Raw genomic sequence first — 16682 nt, forward strand, 5'->3', positions numbered from 1 at the left:
TTTATTGGGTTTATAGTAATAATTTAATAATGGTTTAATAACTCTATGTTAGTCACATATTTATAATTTAATGATAGTTAATTTGGTAAACTTAATAATTTAGTAAACATTTATAGTATTTGGTGTATAACTGCATTTGTAGTAATAATTCAATAGTAATAATTTAATATTAATGTAATAACTCTTTATTGGTCTGTTTTTTTTTCGCTGGCACTAAATAATAATTTATTAATATTTTAAAAACGATTTATTCCTCTGATTTTTCACTGTTTTTTTAGTGATAGGTTAATAATAGTTTAATAACTTTTTATTGGTCCGTTTTTTGGCTGTTTTTTGGAATAATTTAATAATAGCTTAATATCTCTTTATAGGTCTGTTTTTCTTTCCACTGGGTTTATAGAAATAATTTAATAATAGTTAAATAACTCTTTATTGGTCTGTTTTTTTTTTCACTGAGTTTTTAGTCATAATTAAACAATAGTTTTATTATAATAGTTTTTTATAATAGTTTTTATTGGTCTGTTTTTAGAAACAAATTAATAATACTTTAATAATAACTCTTTATTCCTCTGTTTATATTAATATTTTAATAATAGTGACATGAGTGTTGCATATTATATGTAAAACGTAATATATTGGTCTGTTATTGATCTGTTTTTTTTCACTGGGTTTTAGTAATAATGTCGTAAATATTTATTCTTTGTTACGTCTTAATTGGCCTGTGAACACACTTTTAAAAGTAAAACACAGAGATCTGGGCTCAGGACTTTTATTATGAAATTTATTCCTACAAAGAGAATTGTGAATACCCTTCCGTACTTGGACGAGCTAGTTAAACTTAGCGACGAGCTAGCTTACCTTAGCGACGAGCTAGCTAACTTTAGCAACAATGTAAATGCACAATAATGTTACCAGAAGAAGAACTAAAACTATCGACGAGCTAGCTAACCTTAGGGGCTAGCTAGCTAAACTTAGCGACTAGCGGTGAGATAGCTAAAATACTAATGCTACCACTAGTGACAAAATAGCTTACCTTAGTGATGAGATTGAGGGCAAACTGTGATTGTTTTTACATTTTATATTTAAAAATGAATGGAATAATATCTTCTGTGCAATGGAGATACTTTAACCTGATGATGAAACAAAAAACATAAATAGTTCTGGAAGAAATCCAACAAATGTGACTCGACAACTCAAAAGACTTCTAGCCTTTTTCCGTGTGACTCACAGAAGAACCGTCTAAAGCTTGACGACGCTGCATCTTTCCTTTTTAACGAAGAAATCGTACTTGTGTTGCGGAGCTTCGGTCGTGTTTAAGCGACTTGGCATTTCATCTTCTGAGCACAGAAAAGGTCTGAGGGATCCGCGTAGAAGCGAGATGTCACTTCGGTTTAGAAGTTTGTGGCTCTTCTAAGCCCTCCAGACTTTTTTTTAAAGAACTAAACTCTTAAAAACACTGTATTTCTGCACTACAAGCCTTATGTGTTTTAATCGACCTGAAGGTTTTTTTTTATTTTTTAATTAATGGACCAAAGGCCTCGTTATCCTTGGCTAACCCAATTAACACAGAGGGCCAATGGAGAGTTAACAAGTTGAAAGCAATTAAAGGGGAGGAATTAAAACAATACACACACACACACACAGATTTATACTCTAGAGGCAGGGTGGCTAAACTGTGCTGGAGTGCGTTTAAGTCTTCAGAAGCTTGAACTCTGAAGCTCTACTTCAGGAGCAGCTTGTAGCGCCTCATAAGTCGCTGCATATTAACCTTCTATAGCTTTATAAAGCTCCAGAGAGAAGGGCGCAACAGAAACTGATTTAAAAAGGTTCACTGGAGTCTTTGAGGCTTAAATTTGCACTTCTACTGTGCATAAACTACCGGTCAAAAATCTTAGAACACCCCTATTTTATTAGTTCTCGTCTTTTTAATGGCTTTATTACTGCAGTTTTTCAACTGTCATACCTCTAATTATTCTCTTCACTGCTGAAACTAAGACTTAGTCCAGCGTTAAACTGAGCTAAAGGCTAAAGTCCCTGTTGCCAAAATATTTAAGACATTTAGAGCATTTATTTGCAGAAAATGAGAAATGGCTGAAATAACAAAAAAGATGCAGAGCTTTCAGACTTCAAATAATGCAAAAAAAAAAAAAAGATAAAGAGTTTAAGAGTTCAGAAATAATCAATATTTCGTAGAATAACCCTGGGTTTTATCACAGTTTTCATGCATCTTGGCATCATGTTCTCCTCCTCCACCAGTCTTACACACTGCTTTTGAATATCTTTATGCTCTTTACACTCCTGGTGCAAAAAAATCAAGCAGTTCAGCTTGGTTTGATGATCAGCTTGTGATCATCCATCTTCCTCTTGATTATATTCCAGAGTTTTTTTCAGTTTGGTAAAATCAAAGAAACTCATCATTTTTAAGTGCTCTCTTATTGTACATGGACTTTATTCTAATTCGCTCATGCGGCTGAACGCTGGCGTATGTTTTCTGTCTGTCTGACATGCTGAAGTGCGTCAACGGCTCCTGAAAGCCGCCCCATTTTCCACTCGGCTGCACCTGCTCTCGGTGACGATGGTTGAGGATGACCTTTAACCTCAGCAGCAAGGCTTATCGCTCTTAGCGGGTGGAAAGGGGCTGTCGGGGTGGGCATGCATGCACTGAGGAAAGTGCTAAAAGCTAAATGCTACTGTTTACACATACTCAGATGATCAGAACAGCAGTGTTATGTCATGGTTCTCTCCAGAAACCATTGCTTTATTTAAAGTCATTCTGTTTTTCTGTATAGAAACATCACAACGCAAAGCATCATGGTTCTTTGGCAAGTTTAATGGCCTTTCATTACGATACCTGCCTTATATCTCAATACCAATATCTGATACTCAATCGATAGCACAACAAAAAAAGCCTAAAAAGGAGACCCAGACCATTATACTACCACCACCATGTTTGACTTTCAGTTTAATGTTCTTTTTCTTAGGTACAACTGACAAAAAGTTACAATTTTGTCTCACCAGCCCACAGAATATTTGCCCATATTTGGCCAATGGTGACCATTTTCACCCAGTTTCTTTTTTATGGAATCGTTAGAGGAGTAGCCAACATGAAATCCAAAGAGCTATGACAGATATGGGTGAAAATCAAGCAACTGTGGAGCTTAGACACAACGGAAAATCAATCAGAACCATTAAATCACAAATATTGTTCAAAGCCAGAACAACTGTTTGGAATGTCCTGAAGAAGAAAGTCGTCACTGGTGTACTGAGTAACAGATGATGAACAGGTAGACCAAGGAAAACCACAGCAGTTGATGAAAGAAACAGAAACAGAAACTTGTCTTGCACTGGATTGGGTCGATTCAGCCTCCTCAACTCGGCAACCCGAGTGAGCTTCTCGTCGAGGAAGGGGGAGTGGGCGGGGCTGACAACTCTCTGGTGTTTTGCAATTGGACTCTCATTTCCTACTGAATGCTCCTTTAATCAGTTACAGCTGCAGCTAACTTACTAGTGTTTTTTAAAGGCAAATCCTAATATTTACTGTTGATAAACTAAGTTGCGAGGAACTTTAGGATAAAATAAGTTGAGATCAGCAAATACTTCATGATAAGTTGGCCCAACTCCACTTTTTTTTTTTTTACAGTGCATGACCGTAGTCACGATATGGAGAGCTCTGTAGACGTGTTATTTGACGTGTATTTGAACGCCTTGTGTTTTTCTGTCATATTTCTGCACATAAATATATAGCGTTCTTTCCTGAAGCTCTCCTGCTGAGGACACTGAGCAGTTGCTGTACTTTTTCCAGTCCTGACACATATCCCTATGTGTGTGTGTGTGTGTGTGTGTGTGTGTGTGTGTGCAGAGTGTTTCTCGTCTAAAGGCGAGGACAGGCTGTTCCGGCGCCTGTTCAGGAGGTATAATCAGTTCATCCGGCCGGTGGAGAACGTGTCCGATCCGGTGACGGTGGAGTTCGAGGTTTCTATCTCTCAGCTCGTCAAAGTGGTAAGCAGTCTCACAATATATATATATATATATATATATATATATATATATATATATATATATATGTGTATATACACACTGTACATACACTTCCCCTTTAAATGTATTGGAACAGTGAGACCAATGATACCTTTATTTCGGTAAACCTTCCAAAGAGTAACCGGCCTACTGAAATTACTCCAAAAGGGCAAAGACAACTCATCCAGGAGGTCTCCAAACAAAAGAACCCAGAACAACATTTAAAGAATTGCAGGCCACACTTGCCAGGTCAGTGTTAATTATTCAATAATAAGAAAGAGACTGGGTGAAAATAGGATCCATGGGATACCATGAGTTCCAAAACTAAAAACACTGCTAGAACCTGTCTGACAACATGAAGCAGATAAAAGATCTCAAAAAGCAACATTTTATGCCCCGATCTGAAGAAATTCAAGAAGTCACTGATCATCTATCAGTCTGGAAAAGGTTACAAAGCCATTTCAAAAGCTTTGGGACTCCAGCGAACCAGAGTTCTTTAAGTTGCACCCACTGCTGACACAAATGTGCAAATGCACAGCATAAGCTTAAGTGGTTCTTGTAAGCAAGAGTTGCCAATAATATAGGACTCAGATGTGCAGATGAACATACTGTATGAACATATCAGCACTATGCTTGATATTAGCCAGACATGGGCTATAAAGGGGCATTAAGTCTCCCAGTATTGAGCTGTACAGCAATGGAAAGAACTGTGTTCTCTGAAAATGATGGAGCTCCATCCAGTACTTTTGGTTGGGATATGTTGGGTGCTTAAAGCAATCAAATCCGATTAAAATGTTCCTTTTCTAGACAGTAGACAATGCAATGGTTACACCAACACTGTAAAAAATGTGCTGTAAAATAAAATCACAGTACCTAACTGGCAGTAGATAAAAGGTTACTGTGAACCAAGAGCATAATACTGTAAAAGTATTTACAGTAGGAACACAGTATACTACTGTGAATTTCACAGCATTTTTTAACACTGAACAACTTGTTTTTTTAAATACTCTTGATTTAAGAAGAAAAAATTAATGAGTATTTTGGTCTTGTACTTTTTTTTGTCCATAGAGTGTAACTTACTTTAGCTTAATTTTACTTTAGCTTTACTTTTTTTTCTTTTTTTCACGCCATCAGCAGAATGGTACTTGGCCCCCCTAGAGGTCCAGCAGTCTGGGAGATTGGAGCTGCACTCTCTGGGATTAAATTATCCACTCCTGTGGGGAGGGTGGGGGGGTAGAGCACCTCCGTGGCCACCAGCTTTTCTTTCCCTTCGCGCACGGCGGCAGAGTGAACACAAACACCTAGATTACAGATTACTCTCTCTCTTTCACGCCGCCCATCGTTTGCTTGGGGAGGGAGTTTTTGGAGGACGCTGCCGCCGGGCGATTATGTTGTAGGGTGGTGGTGGTGGTGGCGGTGGGGCTTTTTATAGTGCGATTACAGTGTTTACGCTGGTGGGCCTTTCCGTGGCGATGAATGGTGTTACGTTTGTTATGCAAATGCAGCAGAAGAAACGATTGTAAAGAGATTGAGCGAGGGACATGCGAACGTATACGGCGTACTGTAGGTCGTATTGTATGGAGGGAATGATAATAATGCAGCAGTCAATCGCAAATCCCAATCACAATAGAGCCGCTCGCTAACCTGCAGTGTTGCGGAGTTGAGGTGATTTTTTTTTTCTGTGCTGTTGGAAGTTAAGCTGGTCTAAATTTAGATCTCTCTCTCTCTCTTTTCTTTTTTCTCTCTCTCTCTCTTGCTTTTCCATAGGATGAAGTCAATCAGATCATGGAGACCAACCTCTGGTTGAGACATGTGGGTGAAGTATACTCAAGTACTGCTTTTGTGTTTGTGTCGGTTTTACAGTGTTGATTTTTTGACTACTTCCAGACCTGTAGAATCGAGAAATCACTTAAACAGAAGCAGCTAAAACATCACAAAAAGCAACATATTATGCCGCAAACTGAGAAAAAAAATGAGAAAAAAAACGAGAAAACAAAGTCACTGACTGATTTTATTATTCACTAATAGACAAGTTCAGATAACATGGAACACTGGTGAACTTTCCCTGCAGTGACCGGCCGACCAAAATTACTCCAAAAGGGCATGGACAAATCGTCCATGAGGTCAAAAAACAACCCAGAACAACATATAAAAAAAACTGCAGACTCCAGTGAACCACAGTCAAAGGTAATGTTTACAATAAGAGAAAACATGTAACACTGAACAGTGGTGAAACTTCCCCGAAATTACTCCAAAAGGACATGGACTACTCATCCATGAGGTCATAAAACAACCCAGAGCAACCTTTAAAAAACTGCAGACTCCAGCGAACCGCAGTCAATGATAATATTCTCAATTGTGAATAAAAAACATGGAACATTGGTGACCCTTCCCTGAAATGACTCCAAAAGGGCATGGACAACTCATCCATGAGGTCAAAAAACAACCCAGAACAACATTAAAAGAACTGCAGACTCCATCGAACCACAGTCCAAGCTAATATTCACAATTGGAGAAAACATGAAACACTAAATGATAGTAAACCTTACCTGAATTTACTCCAAAAGGGCATGGACAACTCATCCATGAGGTCACAAAACAACCCAGAACAACATTTAAAGAACTGCAGACTCCAGGGAACCGCAGTCAAAGCTAATATTCACAATTGTGAATAAAACATGGAACATTGGTGACCCTTTCCTGAAATTACTCCAAAAGGGCATGGACTACTCATCCATGAGGTCACAAAACAACCCAGAACAACATTAAAAGAACTGCAGACTCCAGCGAACCACAGTCAAAGCTAATATTTACAATAAGAGAAAACATGGAACACTAAACAGTGGTGAAACTTCCCTGAAATCACTCCAAAAGGGCATGGACTACTCATCCATGAGGTCACAACACAGAACAAAATCCAGAACAACATTTAAAGAACTGCAGGTCTGAAAAAAAAAAGTAGAGTAAATCTAACAAACAATTTCAGAAAAAGAACTTCTTACTGAATGTTAAACATGGTGGCGGTTGTGTGATGGTCTGGAGCAGCATTAGCATTAGCCGCTAACTGTCCTAAGCGCTAGCTCTTTCACCGTTCAGAAAGGAGTATATATACAGACTGTAGCCTGCGTGTTTACCATGTTAAACTGTGTTAAAGCCGCTAATGCTGATGCTCCAGCCTTAGTGCTGGAGAAATGCAGGAATCTAAGCTTACTTAATTACAGTTTTGTTTACTTAGCTTAGCTTTACCTAGCTAACTTAGTGGTGAGACCTGCTGAATTAGAAGTTCCGGTAACACTTTCTATGAATGTCATCTCTATTAGACTCTATAACTACATTCATAACATATTATAATGCATTAATAAGGCATTATAAACATGGCTATACATAGTAATAACAATGTATAACCCATTATAGCCATGTTTATTAAGAATTATGACTTGTGATCATAATACATTATAAGCTGTTATACATTTTAAAACAGTATATATCAATTGTTATGTCCTTCACTTTACTTAGAGCGCACAAGGACCTGTTATAACACATTATAATTGACTATAACTAATATTATATTCAAGACAGGTATAATGCATGAGTTGTTAAAAATATATTTATAGGATTACTGAGGGTGGGTTTATAAGTTGGAAGCTGTTTTAGTCATGAGACAAGTCTACAAGCTGGGACTGAGTTTCTTGTTATTGATGTATAACATGTTATAAACACTACAGCTATTAATGCATTATGATCACAGTTCATGATGCATAATAACCATGGCTATGATAAATGATACATTTTTATAAAAACGTATAGCCATGTTTATAATGCCTTATGAATGCATTATAATGTGTTATGAATATGTTTATAGAGTCTTATAGAGATGACCTTCATAGAAAATGTTACCGAATTTCTTTTTAGTGTATCTTAAAATGCGCCTTATAATCCAGTGCGAAAAATATGGTACGTTAAATTGATACATAAGTAAGAAATGTGGGCTATATTATTATGATTATATAGTTACTTATAAATATATAACTTGATACATACAATATGGGATATAATTTTACCTGCTTTCATACAGTTTAATATGTGATGGTGTGTGTAGACGGGGAAGTGGAGGAAGCAGAAGGTGTGGAGAAACAGGAAATAGAGAAAGATTAGAAGAGGAAATGGATTGGACAGTTTGGAAACACATGATTGAGCAATCCACTGCTGGTTTAAAGAGAACGGATGAGAAAGCAAAATGAGAATAACAAAATGCTGCAGAGGCCGCCAGATAGACTTGACCCGGGGTCAGACTCTCACAGAGCCGAGACCCTTTAGGTCGGACCCCCAGAGATTCAGAACAAGCCAGCTTAGCAAGAAATATCTGTCAGAAACATCTGATGATCAGAATTTTAATTTCAGTGAGGACTGAGTTTTTAAACACACTCTGCAGCTTTATTACATATACTGTAAATCATTTATTTTTTTATGAATCCTTTTAGTAAACTTAGTAAACTACTTCATTTCTGCATACAATATTACCTAATTACAATTACTTCATTTATACAATACTACTCAAATAATTTATGATGCATAATATATTTTACTTCCTGAAATTTCAATATTTTTAGTTAAAACACACATATTACACTGTACACAGTTGCGGAATGTTTTTTTTTACATACATTTTACGCATCATTTTTTTTCAGTGTACAGCTCTAGAAAAAATAAGAAACCACTTAAAAATGATGAGTTGCTTTGATTTGAGCAAATTGAAAACCTCTGGAATGTTTTAATCAAGAGGAAGTTGGATGATCACAAGCCATCAAACCATCAAACCAAGCTGAACTGCTTGAATTTCTGCACCAGGAGTGTAAAGAGCATAAAGTTATCCAAAAGCAGTGTGTAAGACTGGTGGAGGAGGAGAACATGATGCCAAGATGCATGAAAAAAAACTGTGATTAAAAACCAACCAGGGTTATTCCACCAAATATTGATTTCTTAACTCTTAACACTTGATTATGTTTTTTTTTTGTTGTTATTTCAGCCATTTCTCATTTTCTGCAAATAAATGCTCTAAATGACAATATTTCTTTTTCTATTTGGAATTTGGGAGAAATGTTGTCCGTAGTTTATAGAATAAAACAGCAATGTTCATTTTACTCAAACATAAACCTATAAATAGCAAAATCAAGAGAAACTGATTCAGAAACTGAACCTGGAGACAGTGTTTTTTTGATATTTCATCATTATCACTGAATTTATATGTGAACAGGGTGCAGAACTGAACAAAAGAAGGTCCAGGTCCTTTCTCTGGCACAAATTAAATTCTACTGGGAATTAAATGCTTCGGTAGAGGGCCGCCAATTCAGCGTTCTACACAAAAGAGTCTTTAAAAGTCTTTGTCCTCATGATTGGAGCTCTATATCTTGCCTAAATCATTGACCTTGTGCTGAAAGCTCATATTCAGGCTGCAGGTGAGGGTCAGGAAAAGGGTGATTTGCTGAATCGGGGGCCCTTTAACCCCCCAGCCTTATTTTAGAGATTTTCAACGATTGGAAACCAAAACATTCATTTTAAACTCATCATTTAGTAGAAATTAGTAGTAGGGTTCTATTTTACACCCGGTGCAAGTCAACAGTCTATTTTCTCATTTTTTTAAATGCATCGTTTAAATAGCAACAGTATTTCTGAATATACAGCTCAGGAAAAAAACTTACCACTTAAAAAAATGATGGGTTTCTTTGATTTTACCAAATTAAAAACCTCTGGAATATAATCAACTTTTGCACCAGGAGTAAAGGCATAAGGTTATCCAAAAGCAGTGTGTAAGACTGGTGGAGGAGGAGAACATGAAACCAAGTGGCATGAAAAAAACTGTGATTAAAAACCAACCAGGGTTATTCCACCAAATATTGATTAAAACTTCAGTCCCAAAACTCAAGTGATCTCTTAATTTTGGATGTGGTGATCTTAAAATGAGGTGGGTGTTCAGGTAAATTTCTGGCTTATTGCTATCTTGGCAACGGAAAACACAGGTCTGACAGCGCCACTGACTGAGTAAAACCTAAAACCTCTGCTAAAAAAGTGACTATTGGACACTTCCAGGTAGCTGCGCCTATAAAATAGCAATCCGCCAAAGTCAGAGCGCACCTGGCTCTTAAAGGGAATGTGAGGTAAGTGATATTCTGATTGGTTTACTTAATGTTGTGCCAAATACACACCCATGAGTAAGATTTAGAAAATTACTACATCCTTTTTTACGCGTCTCGAGCCAATGTTCCAGGTGTACTTTTCCCGTCGTTACGATAGCAAAGACAGAGTGATGCTTCCAAAATCAAGCTGCTCACCTGTAGATCACATTTAGGTTTTCAGATCTCCACTAACCATCATTATACAGTATTTTTTAAAGCAACTTGAGGCAAATAATTTGTGAATTATGATTCGGTTGACCTTAAAACAACTTTAAATGAAAGAGAAATGCTTAATACTGATTGGAGATTCATGTATAAGGTGTGAAAATGTATTTTCCAAAAGGTTTGACTAATCAACAGTGAAAAAAACCATCAAATTATATAAAATAAGCATTTTTTAGTTGTTTTTTTAATAAAAAAGGGTTAAAAATGGATTTTTGAGTTTCTTCCAGTATATCATGGAGCTTCTTCAGCTGAAAAACAAGCTGTGAGATCCCATAAAGGACACGCCCACCTTACGCACGTTACTCACATCTGCCGGCAGCGGTGAACTCATGAACCCTTAGCTGCTTCTTCTAGCGGAGACACTTTTAGCTCTCAATAATTCAGCGTATTTTTTCCGAGCCACTGAAGAAAGACTTTAACCCTTTAACTGCCCACCGGTTCCATCCACCAGCACTGCAGTGTTTGGCAGTGGCATCAACTGCAGACTGTACGGTTCGATTTAGGGCGCGCCGGTGGGCCTTTGCTGTCGTAACGACGGGAAAAGTACACCCTGCGCAGCTCAAAAAAATCTAAATGCATGTAGTAATTATTTAAAGTAATCATGGGTGTGTTTTGGGCATAACGTGAAATCAGCTAACAAGTGTTTCACTTGCTTCACATTCCCTTTAAGAGCCAGGTGAGCTCTGACTTTGGCAGATTGCTATTTTAACGGCGCTTCTCAGTAGAGTAAACTAACCTGCTCTCTCTCTCTCTCTCTGTGTTGACAACTCAATACCAAGACAGCAGCAGGTTTTACATTTGACTCAGTCAGTGGCGCTGTCAGACCTGTGTTTTCTGTTGCCAAGATAGCAATATGCCAGAAATTTACCAGAAAAACCCTCATTCTAAGATCCCCACATCCTCTTGCGTAGATAAAGCAGTTCAGCTTGGTTTGATGGCTTGTGATCATCCACCTTTCTCATCCGTCTTTGCTCTGGCTTTGGCAGATTGCTATTTTAACGGCGCAGCACTTCTGCGCTTCTCAGCAGAGTCGTTATAACGATGCAAGGGCAGATCAATTACAGGAAAAGCAATCGTATTGTTGATGTAAAAGTTGCGTAGCTAAGATAGATTTTAGGTCTAGAGTTTACTGTTGTCAGGGTTTTAATCAGTCAGTGGCGCACTTGTGTTTTCCTTTGCTAAGATAGCAATTTGCCAGAAATTGACCTGAACACAACTCATTCCCAGACCACCATTCCCATTGACGTAGATATATTCAGAATCATTGTTGCTATTTAAAACTAAATAAAAAATAGACTGTTGACTGTTGTAGAGTGTAATATAGGCCGTGTATATTGTGTGCTGTTCAAGGCTAAAATATTTTAGATATATGAGATAGATATAAGACAAAAAGTTGGGATGGTCCAGCAAATAAATTAAAAATGCTACATTTCTAAAGTTTACTTTTTAAAGTTTACTTTTATGTCATTGCAGATAGCATGAAACAGTATAAAAGGTGTGTCAACTTAATTCCTTTTCTTAATAAACATCCATTCTTGCATTTCAATCGTGCAACACATCCCAAAAAAGTTGGGTTGGGGCAACGAAAGCTGCGGAAATGAAAAGAGATTTTGAAAATCTAAGAAAAACTGTCTAAAAATTGTGGAAATATTTTGTAGAAAACATTCCTCAACATAAAATTGCAAATATATTCAACCGTTCAAAGTACATGAAGAGATTCAGACTATATGAAGAAACTCCTGTGTGCAAGGAATGATTTTCAATCAATGGAATGACAATTAGGTGTGAGTGGGCGGAGTTTCTTTTGTTTAAAGAGCAAGGATCTATCTAATTCTGTTCTTTATAACACATATACAAAATATATTGTGGAAGTGTGTAATGGCATGAACAGAGAAGATTCCTGAGGACCTCAGAAAAAGAGTTTTTGATGCTCATCAGGCTTTAAAAGGTTATAAAACCTCGAAACCTCAATCTCTAAAAAGTTCAGACTCCACAGTCAGACAGATTACAGTGTAGAAATGGAGGAAATTCAATTTTAACCATTGTTACCCTTCCTTAGGAGTGGTCAACCAACCAAAGATCACTCCATAAGAAGGTGTGTAATAGTTCATAGTCTTTAAAAAGCTTTAAAAAGGTTATAAAACTTCGAAACCTCAATCTCTAAAAAATCGGACTCCACAGTCAGACAGATTACAGTGTAGAAATGAAGGAAATCCCTTCCTCAGGAGTGGTCAACCTGTAAGGGCTCACCCAGAAAGGGAATCAAACTTAGGTTATTAGATCAAAACCACCTTACTGGGTGAGCTACCTAGTAAAGGCAGTTAATAGGACCCAAGGGCAGTGTAGACAAGACTGAGAGCAGATTAAGTTGGAAATAAAATATAAACCAAAGTTTAATTGGTAGAGGAGTGCTCTACCACTCTTTTAGCCAAAACAGCTGCACCCAATGTGGGGGTTTTGGCGGGAAAAAGAGAACAAAGGATGCCAGGAGGAGGCTGGCTTTCCCAGGGGCAGGGAAAAATAGTTAAACAAAACAAAATGGCTCCTCCAACAAAAGGTAAACTCAAAAACTGAGATAGGGGAAAATAAAGGAGAAAAGGAAGGCACAGCCTTCCTTTTACAGATAAGTTATTTATTTATTTATTTATTTATTTATTTATTTATTTATTTATTTGTTACTTTTTCTTTTACTCTCTCTTTGTTGAGAGGAAGGGAAAATGAGGGAAAGAAAGAAATTATGTCTCAGGGACTCGAGAGCTCGAAAGTATAAGGGAATAGTAGCCACTTGGCCACTCACACACACTCTCACACACACAAAGACACAGCAACTGCTGGTCTGTGTTCCTCACTCTTTTAAAACCAACCCACAGGTGTTCCTGATTAGGCCTGATTGCTACCTGAGGCTGCCCGTTGCCCCCCTCTGGTGGTCGGAGGGCGCCTAGCCCTGGAGCCAGCCCTTACAGGACCCCCCCCCCGAGGAACGGCACCAGACGTTCCCAACCCCGCAGCACGATCACGTCTAAAGGCCCGTATGAGCGCAGGGTCCAGAATATGCCGTGCAGGGACCCAGGAACGCTCCTCCGGGCCATAGCCCTCCCAGTCCACCAGATACTGGGTGCTACCCCGAACCTGCCGGACATCAAGGAGACGACTGACGGTATAGGCGGGTCCACCACCTATTGTCCGTGGAGCTGGTGGCACTGGTGCACTGGTCGTACACAGAAAGGGCTTAAGACGGGAAACGTGGAATGTGGGGTTGATACGCATAGTGGGGGGCAGCGCTAGGCGATAGGAGACAGGGTTGATTTTGCGGAGAACCTTGAATGGCCCAACGTAACGGGGTGCAAGTTTCCGAGATTCAACCCGGAGAGGGAGGTCCCTGACTGAAAGCCAGACACGCTGACCTGGGCGGAATGATGGCGCCGGTTTACGCCTCCGGTCAGCAGCTCTCTTTTGGGCAGCAACAGCTTTCAAAAGAGCCCTGCGTGCCCGTTGCCATGCCCTGCGGCAACGTCGGATAACCTGAGCTGCTGATTGTACCCCAGTGTGTTCTTCCTGGTCCGGAAACATGGGTGGAGCATAGCCAAATTGGCACTCAAATGGAGACATACCCAAAGATGAGTGCCGTAGTGTGTTATGGGCGAACTCCGCCCATATAAGATGGTCAGACCAGGAAGAGGGTCTGGAAGAGGCCAGACACCGAAGAGTACGCTCCAGATCCTGGTTCACCCGCTCAGTCTGGCCATTAGACTGTGGGTGAAAGCCAGAGGAGAGACTGGCACCTGCCCCAATGAGCCGACAAAAGGCTCCCCAGAACCGGCTGGTAAATTGGGGTCCTCGGTCTGAAACCACATCTCTGGGCAACCCATGAATGCGAACCACATGCTCAAGAAGTAGTTCTGCTGTCTCCCTGGCCGATGGAAGCTTTGGCAGTGCTATAAACCTAGCAGCTTTGGAGAAGCGGTCTACTATAACAAGTATCACAGAGTTGCCCCGGGAGACGGGCAACCCTGTGACGAAGTCCATGGAAATGTGGGACCATGGACGTGAGGGTATAGCCAAGGGATGCAGGAGTCCAGCTGGCCTAGTTCTGGGCTCTTTACATTGTGCACATGTGGCACAGGCAGCTATATAGGCCCGCACATCCTGGTTCATACGAGGCCACCAGAAACGTCTCTGGAGGAACTCTAGGGTGCGGGTCACCCCAGGATGTGCGACAAAAGGCGAGGCATGCCCCCACTGCATGACTTGCCTTCTTGTGGAGCGGGGCACATACAGCTTTCCAGGGGGCCCACCACCTGGGTCTGGTTCATGCTGTAACGCTCGTTGTACAGCATTCTCTACCCCCCACTGAATAGGGGCTATGATACATGCCTCTGGGAGGATGGTAGTCGGCTGTTGTTCCTGAGAGGCAGGCTCCCACTGGCGGGAGAGGGCATCCGGCTTAGTATTCTTAGAGCCCGGTCGATATGACAGGATGAAATCAAAACGGGTGAAGAAGAGAGCCCACCTGGCCTGACGGGGGTTAAGACGCTTGGCCTGTTGGATATAGGCCAAGTTCTTATGATCCGTCCAGACCAGGAAAGAATGTTTGGCCCCCTCCAGCCAGTGTCTCCACTCCTCCAAAGCGAGCTTAACAGCCAGCAACTCACGATCTCCCACACTGTAGTTGCGTTCAGCTGGGGTGAGGCGACGAGAGAAGTAGGCGCAGGGTTGCAACTTATGGGCAGGTCCAGAACGCTGGGACAGAACTGCCCCCACGCCTACCTCAGAGGCATCAACCTCAACCACAAAAGGGAGCTCTGCATTCGGAAGCTGGAGAATTGGGGCTGTGGTGAGGCGGCGCTTGATCTCATCAAAGGCTTCCTGGGCACTTTCTGTCCACTGAAAGCGGCCTGCTGTCTTCCGGGTAAGGGCAGTCAGAGGAGCTGCCACAGAGCTGAAGTTCCGCACGAACCTCCGGAAGAAATTGGCAAATCCCAGGAAGCGTTGGACCAAGCGCAGAGATGTAGGGCGGGGCCAATCTGCCACAGCCCGAGTCTTAGCTGGGTCCATGCTCAGCTGGTTGTGGGAGACCACAAAGCCCAAAAAGGACATAGACTGAGCATGGAACACAGATTTCTCCAGCTTCACAAAGAGATGATTCTCCAGGAGGAGCTGGAGGACCCGTCTGACATGGCCTACGTGTTCATCTACATTCTTACTGTAAATAAGAATATCATCCAAGTAGACGAACACGTAGTGGTCAAGTGCCTCCCTCAAGACCTCATTGATGAAGCGCTGGAAGACGGCTGGGGCATTCATGAGCCCGAAAGGCATAACCAGGTTCTCGTAATGGCCTGATGGGGTGATGAAAGCCGTCTTCCACTCATCACCTTCTTTTACACGCACCAGGTTGTAAGCACTACGCAAGTCCAGCTTTGTGAAAATACTGGCCTGTTGTAGTGCTTCGAAGGCTGAGGTCATGAGGGGCAGGGGGTAGCGATCTTTGACTGTGATTTTATTTAATTCACGATAGTCAATACAGGGGCGTAGGCCCCCATCCTTCTTCCCAACAAAGAAGAAGCCAGCCCCTGCTGGAGATGTGGATGGTCTGATAAACCCAAGTGCCAAGGCCTCTTTGATGTAATCCTCCATTGCCTTGCGCTCGGGACCAGAAAGGGAGAACAACCGACCCCGGGGAGGACATGTGCCAGGTTGAAGTTTAATGGCAATGTCATAGGGCCGGTGTGGGGGCAGGATCTGGGCCTTCCTCTTGCTAAAGACTTCCCACAGGTCCCAATACTCCTGTGGGACCTGGGAAAGATCAGGCCCTTCATTCCCTAGGGGTTTGTCCCCCCTTTCTCGAGGATGAAGGGTTCGAAGACAAGAGGCTTGGCACATGGGCCCCCAGGATAACACAGACCTGGTTGACCAATCCAGGCATGGGTTATGACGCTGTAGCCAGGGGAATCCTAACACCAGCTGCAGATCGGGAGCATTGATCAAATACAAAGTGATCTGCTCAATGTGCTTTCCGATCTGCAGTGAGAGTGGTCGGGTTTGGTGTGTGACTACCCCGGGTTCAAGGGACTGGCCATCAATAGCCGAGATGGGCAAAGGGCTGTCCAGCAAAACCAGGGGTAGTCTTAGGGTCCTGGCTAAGACAGCATCAATAAAGTTCCCTGCAGCCCCCGAATCTATGAAAGCTCTGAGGTGTTCCTCTGAGGACCCCCACAACAGGGTTGTGTGGAGGAACACCCCAGACTCACGGGGGGGAACAGGTAC

At 41.0% G+C, this 16682-nt stretch overlaps 1 protein-coding gene across 1 annotated transcript in view; it reads left to right on the forward strand.

The window, feature by feature from the left end:
* chrna6 (cholinergic receptor, nicotinic, alpha 6) overlaps positions 1–16682 on the forward strand; it is a 44814-nt gene that overhangs the window by 14830 nt on the left and 13302 nt on the right. Inside the window, exons 2-3 of the mRNA XM_022681758.2 lie at positions 3860–3999; positions 5785–5829. Of these exons, the coding sequence (XP_022537479.2) occupies positions 3860–3999; positions 5785–5829 (185 nt within the window). The remainder of the gene's footprint in view (positions 1–3859; positions 4000–5784; positions 5830–16682) is intronic.

The sequence above is a fragment of the Astyanax mexicanus genome, chromosome 25 (genome assembly GCF_023375975.1).
Source record: "Astyanax mexicanus isolate ESR-SI-001 chromosome 25, AstMex3_surface, whole genome shotgun sequence".
NCBI classification, from domain to species: domain Eukaryota; kingdom Metazoa; phylum Chordata; class Actinopteri; order Characiformes; family Acestrorhamphidae; genus Astyanax; species Astyanax mexicanus.